Genomic DNA, 15456 nt, shown 5'->3' with positions numbered 1-15456 from the left:
TGAAGGAAGTTCTGTAAATTATACTAGAGTTTGTATCCTTTGACAGATACGCGTATTTCGACCTCAACTGTAAGGCCGTCTTTAGTGTCGTGTACTAGAGTGTTTATTACGATCTTGTTTTATGTAACACTTATAGGAATTGAATTAAAAGAAAGGCTAGTGTCAAGAAGAGTAATGACAACCAATTGTTGTTAGTTTGTTGTACGTCCATCCTCTACAATAAAATCATATACATATTAGATATGTTTATCTTCCGCTAAAAAATTGGATAAATATTTACTCCACGGAAAACTACCCCAATCTGTTTTCGTTTTGGGCAAATTCCATCGCCTTGATCATGAACGTAGCAGTGCGGAATTCCGCCAAATGCGCACGTCCTTGGCAGTGACGCACCAGTACCTTCCGAAACAAAACCAACGTCTTCTCCCAATGAGCAAAATGATTGAACCCAGCTCGATACTGAACTTAATTCTGCGTTCCATTGGTCAGCCGCGGGCAAAAATTATTAATTTGCACCCCGAGCAGAGCACAAAATCGACCTTCGGACTTTTGACAGTGTTGCTGATGGGTAAACGAACAGTCACGCTCTCCCGAGCAGAGCGCAAATCTTCAAAAACCATCTTTTGACTGTAAGTAACTTTCAAGTAGCGAGACGACCGAGGAAATACAGCTGTGTGGCCGTTTCAGACGAATGGTCCTAGCCGACTTATGAGCGTTTTGTTTTGTGAATCCAAATATGGGATCCAGACACGCTACGTTTGTTGTGGCTGGACTGGCTATTTTTTGCGCGTCGATCAAACACTAATTGATGTTTGTCGATTTAATAGTAGAGGTACGTCACTGGCGTTCGAACTGGGTATTATGATAAAGAATAAGTTCTTCGCGTTTCCTCAAATACTCTCTCGCTAATTAACACCTGTTTTGAGTGAAATAGAATTCATTAGGTAAACTGAACCTTAGAATATCTCGCAGAAGCTTCGAGGGGCTCAGATAGCCGTAGCGGTAAACGCGCAGCTATTCAGCATGACCAAGCTGAGGGTCGCGGGTTCGAATTCCACCGGTCGAGGATCTTTTCGGGTTGGAAATTTTCTCGACTTCCCAGGGCATAGAGTATCTTCGTACCTGCCATACGATATACACATGCAAAAATGGTCATTGGCATAGTAAGCTCTCAGTGAATAACTGTGGAAGTGCTCATTAGAACACTAAGCTGAGAAGCAGGCTTTTCCCCAGTGGGGACGTAACGTTAGAAAGAAGAAGAAGAAGCTTCAAAGACCCCTCGAGATACTTTCGAGTGGATTTCCAAGAACCCATCACTTGAGCCCATCATCTAACTGAGCATATTTACCCCGGAGACAGCTATCAGTCGCTTCTGTACCAGTCGAAGGCAGTCAAAGGTGGAAACCAGTTGACCTCATTTGACTCGTTTCGTTTGTTCTAACGTCTGTTCTAGAGAGGCACCTCGTTAAACCGAAGTCAATCTGTTTGCCAAGTGAGCAACAAATTCTGCCGAGTAAATCGAGTACTGGGAGGGGAGTAGGTTGGTAAGAAGGCACCTAGTACTTATGGCTTCGATTTCGCTTGCTCATGGGCAGCTATATCAATTCGACTGATAGAAACTCCAAATGTGAGTGGTGGGGTTGCGCTGTGAGAGCGCGGTAGGTAGGTAATGGACGAATGGCGATCCGGGCAAAGGCAATCAGCATTGCGAAGATAATAATAAGCTACCGGCAGGTTTCTCCTTCTGGGCAAGCATACAGGTAAATATGCAGCGTTCGGAGGTGCGTTCTTGAGGAATCGGTGAAATTGTTGCTATTGCTGATTCGATGGCACAGATTGCGTACTAGGGTAGCCCAGAATCGGAATATAAATTTTCGAAAATAAAAATATATTGATAATGCCTTTCGTTATAATTCTTTAAACTGATTTGTTCGAGTGCACATCGTACCTTCGTGCAGTGCGTACACGAATTCTCTCTGCTCTTAAAAGTTCTAAAACTACCTAAAGCAATAAAACAGTACTTTTCAGTGCTAAAATTAAAAACGGTACTATTTTTTCTACTATTGATTCCTTTACGATTCTTGTTTGGACCCGTGCCTTCGATCTTTCGTTGAACCCGTTGGCGAAAACTATCGGTGGTAATCCTTCTTGACAACCGTCTTGGGAAAAATCCTCTTAGGAGGTCTCGTCTTCTTTCGTTTATTCACTAAACATGGTTTCAACAACAAACAAAAGGAAGGGTGAATCTCTGAATTCACAACTTCCTTCCAAAAATGTGGGATTTAAAACTGTCACTAAACGTGGAAAGAATGAAAGAAAGGAAGTTTCTCCGGAATGCGAACTTTTTTCCAAGGGTGAAATGGATAATGTTGATAATTGCATCGAAATGAGCAATCAGTTCGATGCTCTAGACAAATTTTCCGAACACCAAACCGAAGCAGTCTCTAGCCCAAGCTCTTTGATTCAAGTGAGGAAGCAAAGAGTGCCGCCTATCGTGGTCAGTTGTTCCGAATTTGCGGGATTTAGGCAGGAGATCTTGAACTCCATAAGGGGAATCAAGGTTTCCTTCCAAATCGCAAAGAAAGGAGACTGTCGCGTTTTGCCGGAAACTCTTAAAGATCGAGAACTTCTTCGCAAACATCTTGCAGAGAAGAAGCACATTTTTTTTACTTATGACGACAAAACTGAACGATTGTTCAAAGCCGTCTTGAAAGGTCTCTCAAGCGACTATAAGTCACCTGAAGAGATCAAAAATGGAATAAATGATTTACTTGGGTTTTCTCCAGTCCAATTAATCATTATGAAATAGAGCACCCAATCTGGCATTGTTCGGAAAGGGCTTTCTCAAGAATATTATTTAGTGCACTTTAACAAAAAAGATCTAAATAATATTGAAGCTTTAGAAAAAGCTAAACTTATGTTCGATGTCCGTGTGACATGGGAGCATTTCCAGAAACCCGGAGGAAATTACCAACACCCAACTCAGTGCCGTCGGTACCAAAAGTGGGGTCATGGTACAAAAAATTCCGCATAGATGCAAAATTCATGATTTGCGGAGGTTCTTCTCACGCTAAGGACGTCTGTCCAGTGAAGGAAGATACCGAAAAGTTCATATGCGCGAATTGCGGGGGCAATCATAAGTCAAATTTTTGGGCTTGCCCTTCGCGTAGGCGAGTCGTCGAGGCTCGTGCCAGGCAGATGAGCAATAATGTCCGTTACGATAACTGTCGTTTCCGGAATTGCCCTGGTAGAGTATCGAACAATTTTAAAACCAGACAAAAATCCTGCGGAAGCTTCTAGCTATCGTCCAATCAGTTTGCTTTCCTCCATCAGTAAACTTTTTGAAAAGGTCATTTTGAACAGAATGATGGCCCACATCAACGAAAATTCAATTTTTGCCAATGAACAGTTTGGACTCCGCCCAGGGCATTCGACCACTCATCAACTATTACGTGTAACAAATTTGATCCGTTCCAACAAATCTGAAGGCTATTCTACTGGTCTTGCTTTTCTAGACAGCTTTCAGCCGTGTTTGGCAGAGCAAGCGACTCGATCAATAGATCAAACACTACTAACGATCCGCGGCGACATGTTTGATCCTGCCCTCGTCACCCGCCCCCGCAGGAGCAAGCATGATCTTAGATTATGTAGACAACAAAAACGAAAATTTTCCGAAACTAGTAACGTATTAATCTATCTGGCGAAACCTCTGGACATCTTTTTAGAAAGTTGATTTGTTCTACAAAAAATACTATAAATAAGCATATCTTTCATTCTATGATTGAGTACCATGACTTTTCGAACACTGAGTTTTTTATGTTGCACCCTATTGTGCACTGTAAGTGGTGGGCAATTTGGCCAATTATTCCATTACATATTTATAAGAAAAGATACTGATCGTTTCAATATATCCCCCCGGTACACGAATTTCATTGTCACGTGTGACGTCACATCCTTACGTGGTGCGTGTTGGTTCCTCGATTACAGCACACGAACCCAACTGATGGTCACTCCTGCTGCTGGGAGAGAAAAGTCGTATGTTTCCCTACAATTACGGTGTTTACGCGATCTTTACACGCTTGTGTTGTGGCTGATTCTACCGGTCAAGTCGAGCTGATAATACATTTGCATGTCATGTCAGTTCACAGCGAAGTAAAAGCCCTTCATGCCCTGATAAAAAATATTTGCAATACCTTATTTTCCAACAGTTTAATCATAAAACGAAATGAACTTCTATGAACTTCTTTTTTGCTTCATATCTAAATAACTTGAAAACGATTGTAGATCTCTGCAGTAACTAAACAGCTTTTGAAGACGACCTTACAGTTGAGGTCGAAATACGCGTATCTGTTAAAGGATACAAACTCTAGTGTAATTGAATGGTAAAGTACTAAATTCGGGTTTCATTTATTTACAGGTATTTCACTTAACAGCTCGAAAATTCAATGTAATAAATCAATTGCAACTTTTTATTCGGGTCACCACCACCACCGGTTCAAAGTTGCGCAATCTATCGCTTGTTAGTTGATAGTGCGGTGGAAAGTTTCCCCCTTCAGTATGCATCGATGTTTACCGATGTGAGTTGAAAAGGTTTACTATACTATCATTTACTACTGATCAATCGCTTCCACCAAGTTCCATTTGCCTTGCGGTAGTATATCCGGAATCAGTTGAGGGTTACTTCCTGTGCCTATATTTCTTACGGATGACGGATTAGTGTCCTTTTCCAGTAGGTATGGAAAGTGAAGGGATTACGAGACCGGGGTAGAATGTAAGTAGTCAAGTATACTGTTACGCCTAAGGTGTTAACAGGCCATAGGATGCAGTCATTAAAATGTATTGAAAAAAAAGACTAATTGTAATGATGAGGGGGTGGAAACCGTTTTCATGCATATAATTACAGCACCATTAGCGGGAATGATTCTTATTGTTCCTGGTAACAGCTGGTACTAATCCCGTGATTTAAAATAAGGGCAGCACTTTTCTAGTTCCTAAACTATTACTGGATGAATGTATCAGCAATAAGATTGCTTTGAACACTGAAATTGACATCATCATCAAACTCATTAAATCATAACAATAGTTGCTTTTCTGCTGATCTAAATGATCCTAGAAAAATTTGCTAGTCAAATTGCTTGTATTGAGGATAGTTAACTTAAATCCCAGTCGGATTGAGGAAAAATAGTCAATCCACAAAAAAAAGCTCTGAGGTCAACAATATATAATTTTTTGGATCACAAACTGTGCTGATTTTTTATATAAGTTATAGAAAAATATTTATATATTCAAAATTTTCCTATTACATATTCTGATTTTTTACCATCCTTTTTTGAAATGGTTCGATGTTGCTTTAATTAAATTAACGATGTATGCAGCTTTGAAAGGATACGTTGCAGAAAGCGGCTGAGTCAGATTCCCAATATGAGAAAGGTTCAAATTTAGATAAAGACAATGCATCTTTTTCTTCTTTCTGGCGTTACGTCCCAACTGGGACAAAGCCTGCTTCTCAGCTTAGTGTTCTTATGAGCACTTCCACAGTTATTAACTGAGAGCTTTCTTTTCTAAGAATTCCTCAAGGATTTTTTTTTTAGGAATTCAATTAGTAAGAGTAAGATTCTTCTGGAAATCTCCTTCTGCAGAAATTCTCGGTTTCCTCCGGGAATTCCTATAGGAATTCCCCCAGGGGTTCCTTCAAGAAGTCTTCTGGACGGGTTGACGGCCAGCGATAAGGCTGAAACATTCTGCTCCGTCATAGCGAATTGATTGAACACAAATGTTCCAACTTGTCGTCCTGCACTCCGCTCTTAAGAAACTTGCAACGACGTCGTAATACTCTTCAACGTAAACTCCGTCGCCACCGATCGCTTGAAAAAATACGTAGCTTTTATCGCACATGTGATGAGTGTCGGGAGCTAAATTCATCGCTTTACAAGTCGTATGTGTTGCGAATGCAATCCAAACTTCACCGAAATCCAGAACAGTATTGGAACTAGATGAATCCCAAAAGGAAAAGCTCGACCATCCCGATGAGTGTTTTCCAGAACGACGCTGTTTCATCGTCACCTATGCTGTCCATAAAAGCATAACTGTCCCATATTGATTTCCGAACCAACACCTTTTTTCATCGCAACATTCATGTTTAAATATGCACTTCACTAGGCATATGAAAATGTATGCACTTTGTTTGAAAATGTTGAAGTTGGTGCAGTACCATATTGAAAAATAAAGGCATAACAGTCTCTATATGAGCTTTGAACCTCAATAGCAACTGCAAAACTGAAATTATGTTCAACTTTATTTTTTTTACTGATCAATATTAGCAAAATGAGTGTTCTGTGGGGTGAAGCTAAATGAATATTGCATTCAAATATTTACTAGAAACTTATAAACATTCATATGAAAATGCAAACTTCAAACTTTGAGCGCTGTTTTCTCAATGCCTACTAATTCCATATGGAACAGTTATGCCTTTATGGGCAGTATGGAGGAATGCGAACTTTTTGCCGCCCAATTCTCATCTGTGTTCGGTGCGAAACCCATAATCCCATCTAAGGTGGCTTCTGCTGTTTCAGATGTCCCTAGGGACCTTTTAAATCTGTATACTGAAATGCTAAACCGAAATGCACCTTTTCACGTGGCCCGGACGGTATACCTTCTGCCGTATATTGTCGATGTATGAATGCTTTGGCCGATCTACTATGCCAGATTTTCAATCAATCTTTAGGTGATTCGACTGTCCCTGCGATTTGGAAACAGTCATTCATGGTTCCTTTACATAAAAAGGGTGAGAAACGGAATGTTATTAACTACAAAGCTATCACTAGCCATTCTTCTGCATCGAAGTTGTTCGAGATGATCGTGAACGGTGCTATATTGGAACAAGCTAAGGGCTACATTTCCATTGATCAGCATGGCTTCATGCCTGGATGTTTGGTGACGACGACTCAGCTTGACTTTTCAACTACCTGCTTTGAATAATTGGAAAATGGTGACATATCTTCATGGATTATTCTAAAATTCCTTCCAGAGAATTTGCCACAAAATTCCCCTAGGTAATATTTTAGGGATTCTTCCAAGAGTGTCGGAAATAATATGTACAGGGATTCGTCCAAGAATTTTTCATTGGTTTTGCTTAGTTATTCTTTTTGGAATTCTATCCATGAGTTCCTTTAAGAATTTCTCCTTTGATTTCTCCGAAAAAAAAAATCTTTAGGAATTCCTTGAGAGAGAGAGTTTTTGAAGGAAATTTTTTACAGAAGTCCATGAAAATATTCCTGAAGAAGAAACCTTGTAGGAATTCTGAGAGAAATTTACTGTAGAAATCCTTAGAAAATTTGCTATAAAAAATCCAGAAAAAATCCTGGTGATTATTCCATTAAAAATCTTGATGCAAATACTAGAAATGCTCATGAAGGAATCCGTGCAAAAATTGATGCAGGCTATAGAGTCTATAGAGAGATAGTTTCAACAACTAATTGAGAAATTCCAGGAGATATTTTCGATGGAACTTCTTGAAAAATGCCTGCCGGAATCTAGGAACAGTTCATGACACAATTTTTGAAGGAATTAATGGAAACACTGCAATATTTTTTTACGAGGAACATATGGTGAAATTCTAGATTATCCTCTCTGGAAAGACTTCTATGACAATCACAGCAGGAGTTTATGGAGCCATATGAAAGATTTCTTGGACTAATCCAGATAAGAATTTTCGCAGAAAACACTGAAAGAATCTCTAAAGGAATTGTTAGCGATAGTTTTTCAGTTCATCTTGAAGAAATGCAAAGTAGTTTACTTGAAATGAGTTAGCTATCTCTAAAAACGTTCCTCAAGAATTTCTATGGCTCTCGTGGAATTAATATTATTATATAAAAATTCCTTGAAAGAATACTTGAGAGAATTATTTCAGGTATTTCTGGAAGAACTACAGAAGGAACATCTAAAAAAATCTCAAGCAATCTCTTGAAGAACGTGCAACAGAATTTTTTGACGCTTAGGTATATGGAATCGATTCCAAGACTCCAGTGGCAAATTAAAGTTCTTACTGATCGACGGTTTTACGTTTTTTTTACTTCTGGGTAAAATTCATTATTTTAGATCCATTGAATATTTAACATGTGCCATATTGTCTCAATTTATGTATCATCTATGGCATGGCGTCTATTTCAATCTGGATTAGAGTTTTCAATTTTCCCGGGAAACGGGAAATTCCCGGGATCCCGGGAAATCCTTAAAAGCCTGTAAATTTAGCTAATTTGATGAAGTTCTTCGAAATTTTTTATATTTAATGTTTATTATATTTTAGAACAGTAAATTGACACGATTATCTCTCTTATTTGTGAGTAATTTATTTATGTTTCTCCAAAAATATCTGTTGGCTTCGTTTTTTGATAGTTGAAGCCTTCATCAGGTCATGCTAGACAAATCATCTTAAATTCATATAATACTTGCCAACATTTAGGATCTATTTTGTAAATCGAACCATTTTATGTGGCTCGTCTGCAGTCACTGTCGAACACAGAAGGCATGCATATTTCAAAAGTCACCCATCGACTACCATATTAATCTTGTCACATAGAGTGGACAACTGCCGAATAATTCGAGTGACAGAGTCGCGTCGAGCGAAATTTTTGATCGACAGTGACTCCAGTCGAGTCGTTTTTGATCGACTCGACTAATAAAATAGACCCCTTAATCAATCATTTCGAACACTATAATAAAAACCAACTAGAGTCTTTCGTTAAACATTGTGACTGTTACATTTAATAGAAACCGTAAGCGAGATGGATCAACGAGGTCCGAGCTCGTATAGAAAGCAACAAAATAAAGAAATCATAAAAAGTCTATAAATCTACTCAAATAGTTGAATAAATCTCTCGAATGTTCCTTTATATTGTATTGCATATGAACTTTCTTGGAAAAACATATCGTCATTTATTAATAACTATTCGATTACGAAAAAAACATCAAAATTTTATTAGTAATCTAGTGATGACATTTGTTGGTATGATATGAAAAGTAAATTGTGCGATAGTTTACTTGAATAGAGATGCTCAATTCTTCATTGCAACAGAGCTTCCTGGGAAATACGGGAATCCCGGGAAAAAGAAAATCATTCCCCGGGAAACGGGAATCCAGGGAAATCTCATTTCCCGGGAAATGTTCCCGGGATTGAAAACTCTAATCTGGATGAAAACTTTTAAATTTTGAGCTGACGAAAGATGGTACCGTGATAGTTTTTTCGGAAGAACATCTAAATATTTCTGCATTCGGTTTTGAATATTTTTATTATTATTTTTATTTTTAAAACAAGAAAACTCATCGATTGCAGTTGAAAGATTGCTTAACGATTAATTTTGAATGGACTTATAATTCTTCATATAATCGAAGGTCTATATCCGGATTTGGGGTAACTTTGATAATGGGTATCACATGAAAATCGACAACCAAATTACTATTTGGCATCATTGCAGTTGAAACTTGATCGAAGAATGCTGATAGAGAACTAGGATTAGTGGATTGTTCATAAAATAACAGAATTGATAGAAAAAATCGCATACAAATGTGTTTCTAGTTCAAACATGCATGACAAATACCGTTATAAGTCTGTATAAATTGGTATACAATAATGTTAAAAAACTGAATTCAACATCAAGCAAACTTTCAACAAATATAAGTACTTCGAAGGCTACTTTCTGATTTTGATTACAAAAATAATTTTTCATCAAATAATGATCGTAGAACAGATTTTTTATAAATCTTGCAAAATCTCATCAATTTTTCGAATTCGAATATAAAGCTTCATATGTTAACGCTTCCATCAAAAATAGTTCTCACATGATGGAATCCCGTTTACGATACAACATGATGTTCTAAAAATGGCGGCACCACGCCCTTTCAGAACCGTTTTTGAAACATTCCGAAAATATGTAACATTTCAACAATACCTCATGCTAAAAATTTGGATTCATTTTTAATTCGAACTTCGAAAGATCAAAGATCGAGAGAATTTCGCCTTTCTTCTAACCTCTTTTTTTCGATTCTGCGATTATTTCCACAATTTCCCATTTCAATCCGCTCCATTGCAAGAACTTTATGACGTTAAGATCATTTTTAATTTGAACTATGTGTAAGTTAGCAAGATGAAAATTAAAAAGTGTTCAGGCGAAATTCGGTCAAACCAGCGGGGTACTCTGTATAATAACTTCCATTCAAAGCTTGCAGAGTTTCGGTAGCGTTTCAAGTAGGGTTTCTAGTACCGAATAATTTTGCTGAGTACCGGTATTACGGAATACCGGTACTGACAGTGTTTCTACTAAATGGAGAAAAATACTCTAATTTTGATATTTTTCATAGTAAAATGTGAGTATCGGGAATTTGACATTTTTTAACATTTTACATCTTTGGAGAGATAAAATATTTTTAGCGAGAATTTTTATCTACATAAATAAATTTTTAAATACTTTATTATTCGTTCTGCGAAGCGAAACGATTACAGTAGAGACCAAGTGGATCAAATGACTTTCAAAATTATTAAAAAAATAGCATTATGTAATTAGAACCGACACACAATATTGATCTTTCAAGAAGATTTTAAGAATTAGCATTCAATAAATAATTAACTTTTTAAAAGGTTATTTATTCGAAGACTATGTGACAGGCAGTTATTATTTTTTATCCACAAATATTCTGTTCGTTTTCAAAGATAGAAAAGATTGAGAAAGGAGATCGGTCTAAAATGTATGGAATTTGGTCCCGGAAGATACACAGATGACCCATACATCATTTTAAAGTGCTAAATGAGACTAGAAAAATTGGGCTAAACATATTTGTCGTGGGAGAAGAATTGATTGAAAGGTGGAAATAGCACTACGACGAACATTTGAATAGGCACAGGTACGGAGTTTAAAGGCAGCGCACAACGGTCGGGCTCCATATAAAGGGGCGGCCAAAACTACCAAAAACTTTTTTGAGATTTTTATGTTTTTTATCATTTCAAAATATATGTCATGTATTATATTATTATGATCCTTAATTGAAATTTAACTCAAATTCAAATTTCTATGACTTTTATGATTCCAAATCGGCTGAAGTCAGAAAACTTAAAAAATGTAACAATAAAATAAAGCACAAAATTTATAATTTATGAATGCAATATTTCCACAAAGTTATGCACTATCTGGAAGCTTATGGTTCAATACTTTTATCGAGCATGAGGATGGAAAAAATATTTGATTGAAAACTCATTATAACACTTTATTAATTTTGATGATTTTGAACATCAAAAACAACTCTTGTCGCGTCATATCGCCCTTAGATGTTACAAAAAACATTTAATTTTTTTGCAGATATTTGCTGATTTGCAAGTTAGAGTTATTTGAACAACTGAATATTTTACATATGTTTTGACGATATTGTTCATACAAATAATAATCAATAACTAATTACTGGGGCGTCCGATTTAAAAACGGTCTTCGGCAAAGTTGTAGCTGATGAATGTATCTCACTGTATCAACAAAGCTCAAATCCCGAAGAGCACATGGGCGAACACTTTGACCGATTGAATGAATTGCTTGCTTTTCCCATATAAACTTTGAAGGGCTTGTGCAGTCTCAATTTTCATCCGAATGAGCTCAAATTTTGAGAGGACACTCAGAATTTGATCTAGAATCGAATAAGCGGTGTGGAGCAAAAACGATTTGTCAACCACTCTAATGAATAATCCGTGTACATTCCGGGACCAGATTTGCCCAATCTCCTTTCTAGTTTCGTAGCTTATTTACTTTGTCGATTGGCCAAGGATTGCGCAAGTAAGATTAAGCAATTCCATACATGAATTGATTACATATCAGAAAAGTTATATAACTATCCCTTATGCGAAATATAAGCGATTAAATATATGTTGAAGCCCTATCAAGACCGGGTCATTGCTTGATATGACAAGTATCCTGTTTCTTTTTCTCATGGTGTATATAATTCCCCTCCTCCCAAAAATATGATGATCATATGTGATTATACATCTAACACTTTTACGTATTCAAACCTTCTGAGAAAAATCTCAATAAAGTGAACCAAGAGAGTAGAATTGAATATTGAACCTTCTGAATCAGCTCTAATTGTTTATCTTTTGGTAGATACGCCTACGCGACTACGACTTGTACCCTTCTTCAGTGTCAGCTACCCGTGTCAAAGAGAAATGGACAAAACACTTTTGTATGTTTCTGAGGGGATGAGCTCAAACTTAGGCACTGGAGTGTTTAAATAATGACCTGATGACAAAATGCGTCACCAATTCGCATTCAACTTACACAAAATACTATGTAAACGTGAGGAACAATTTAATCTACCTGAGTTCATAAATATGTGAACCTATATTACAAAATGTCACTCATTTCAAAAAAGTACTCACCTATCTTAGCTTTGCCGAAATTAATCTTCTTCACGGTGTACCGGATGTCCCTGAACTCGATATCAACCGTTGGCCGCTTGGGAAAGTGGTAATCCTCCTTCTCGAAGAACCCATTGTGATACATCGTGTTATTGTTCCCCTGACTGTCACTCAACTCTATCGAATCCTCCCCGATAGACGAACTCTCACCATTCGCTGGACAACAACTGAACGCGGATGCCGTCGTTGGACTACTGGCCGTCGTAGTTACCGTAGCCGTTCCGGACTGGGTAACGGTTGCACTAGGACTGAAGCCCGTAGCCATTGTGCCCGATTGGGCTAACGATGACGATGATTGGGGAACGGTCATCTTGCTCAAGTGCCGGAGTTATCTTTGTGACACGCAAACTGCCCCCTCGCAAGCAAGCGCCGAATCTTCCGACTTAGGCTATTTCGATAATTGTCTTCCTAACCAGAGGGCAAAATCACATCTACGATCGCAGCATTGTTTGTTTTCACCGGCAATGTTTCGAGCGGTACGCAACCGGTGGGAAGCTTGTTCTAATCCGTTTTACCTGGAATGAAAGTAATGATTGAATCTCTAGGTTAATACGGAAAACTAAGTGATAAACATCATTAGGAAGGCGTCATGCATTGTTCTCATAATTTACATTTTCTCGGTCAAATGAGATTCACAGTTCACGTTCATAATCGATTGAAGATAGCCATATCGATAGATAATGATGAGAACTTGCAGAGGAACGGGTCTCGAAAGAGATCGAATGTAGCGGCGTTGCACAGTGGAGTAACTAGAATGAATTATTGACCATAATTGAATTAATGACCCTAGCTAATCTGCCCATACTCGCATAACAGTCCTATATTATATGGGATTTGCTATACAAATGTGACTGTTATGCGAATATGTGCAGTAATAGGATGCCACAGGTTGTAGTTGCATTGAAGAAACGTTAAAAATATTGAAAAAAAAAAATATTTTGTAATGATTGAGTTATTAATTTTTTATTATTTGTTTATAATTATTCAAAATTCATATTATTTCTGTACAAAATTTTCTAAACAAAATGAGTCATTGTCTATTTTATCGCACCCTTAAGTGCGGCAAATAATTTTGGCCATGATTGATCCAAATTACTCCCTTATGGCTTGATCGGAACCTTGACTCAAATCCAGAGCAAATAACCGATCACGAAAGCGTGCACTTGAAAACGGTTCGCGTCTACCTATCAGCTGTTTCCCAGCGTCGCCCTTCGCCACCACTCGCTATCGACCACCCAACAGGTTGACAGAGAAGGCGGAACTGGTTCTGAGAGTGCGGAATTCATTATCAGCGGCGCAGAAAAGTTGCTGGCGTCGAGTGTTTGTGTTTATAATCGTTCCACTCTCACGTTCCGCGGTTTGGTAATCGCAAACCATACGAGGGACCGGCGAGGGAAGGGATTTATTGCAACGGGAATGAAATGAAACAACCAATCTCGGTTGACGGCTGTTCAACGGGGATTTTCATTGGCTTTATGCTGGGCAAAATAAATCACGGTGGTTCAGGAAAAAAGGCATTGGTGTAAGGCTTGATGTAGGGTTGAAACACCAACAATTCAGATGAGCTGGCTTCTACTTCTTTCTGACGTTTCGTCTCAACTAAGACAGAGCTTGTTTCAAGATCTTAGTATTATTATGAGCACTTCCACAGTTATCATCTGAGAGCTTTATTTAACATTTTACTATTTTTGCCCTGCGAAGTCCAGATATTATCATGAAGATCCTTTACCGGTGCCATTCAAACTCTTAGCATGGTCATGGTGAATAGTTGCGCGTTTACCGATACGGCTATCGTGGTCCCTATCAAATGATATTTCAAGTTAAATTTACTCAGTAATTATTCGTTTAAATTAGTGAATTAATCACATATGTTTCAAGGACAACTTAAGAAGGATTCCCAAAATATTAAGCAAGATTGTCATATAGAATCTTGGTAGGAAGCTATGATTATCTCCGAATCCAGGATATTATTCTGCGAAAGGTTCCCTCACAATATTTAATAAACTTTGTACAAAATTCTGAGTAGGACTGATTTTATTGGTTTTCAGAACAGGATTTTAAAGTAAATCAAATGCATGGTTTTGACGAAATCATAAGGACATTTTTCATATAATCCTACAGTGGATTATCGCGAAATTCCGAACTTGAATATTAGGTAACTCTCGACAGAATTTTCAAACAGTACTAGATGAGATTCTAACAGAATCTTACGAAAATTGCTGTCAGAGTTCTGAGAATGGGTTTTTTAAATCCTGGAAAACATTGTCACAGTGTTCAGGACACAATTTTAAAAACAATCTTGCATTCAGGAAAAAATATGTGCATAATTCCCATAGAATCTTCGGCAAGATTATCGCACCAACAAATATCTAGTCGAGTCTAGTACACAACAGTGACGGTCTTACAGTTGAGGTCGAAGTACGGGTATCTACCAAAGGATACAAACTCTAGTGGAATTAAACGGTAAAGTACTTAATACAAGTTTCTTTTGATTTTTTTTAGCAAATATCTATTAAAAATTTTTCCTAAAGATCTTTTCAATTTTAAACTTTTGTTTCATTAAACAAAACATAATATTGCTGCATTGAAAAAAATTTGATCCACCGCATAATGTTGCTTCTGACATTTGACTCTGGCTAGGCCTAGCCTAGATGTTCCAGCTCAATTAGTGTTATTGGAGTTATTGGAGTTCACAGATTTGCTCGATAAAACGATGGAATGAACTTGCCGAGCAGGGGCCCAGATGGCCGTAGCGGTAAATGCGCAGATATTCAGCATGACCATGCTGTGAGGGCCGTGGGTTCGAATCCCACTGGTCGAGGATCTTTTCGTAAAGGATTTTTTTTCGATTCCCAGGGAATAGAGTATCTTCGTACCTGCCACACGATATACACATGCAAAAATGGTCAATCGGCAAAGAAAGCTCTCAGTTAATAACTGTGGAAGTGCTCATAAGAACACAAATCTGAGAAGCAGGCTTTGTCCCAGTTGGGACGTAATTCCAGAAA

General features: G+C 37.8%; 1 protein-coding gene across 7 annotated transcripts in view; it reads right to left on the bottom strand.

Moving 5' to 3' along the window:
* The window catches only part of LOC5570859 (ATP-binding cassette sub-family G member 1), a 129623-nt gene that overhangs the window by 89120 nt on the left and 25047 nt on the right, over positions 1-15456 (bottom strand). For all 7 annotated transcript variants that reach the window (XM_021848098.1, XM_021848092.1, XM_021848096.1 and 4 more), the window contains exon 3: positions 12410-12963. In XM_021848098.1, the coding sequence (XP_021703790.1) occupies positions 12410-12758 (349 nt within the window). In that variant the 5' untranslated portion in view covers positions 12759-12963. The remainder of the gene's footprint in view (positions 1-12409; positions 12964-15456) is intronic.

This window comes from Aedes aegypti, chromosome 2, assembly GCF_002204515.2.
Source record: "Aedes aegypti strain LVP_AGWG chromosome 2, AaegL5.0 Primary Assembly, whole genome shotgun sequence".
In the NCBI taxonomy this organism is placed as follows: domain Eukaryota; kingdom Metazoa; phylum Arthropoda; class Insecta; order Diptera; family Culicidae; genus Aedes; species Aedes aegypti.
The sequence above is the reverse complement of the archived record's forward strand: the minus strand, read 5'-3'. Positions and strand labels throughout refer to the sequence as shown.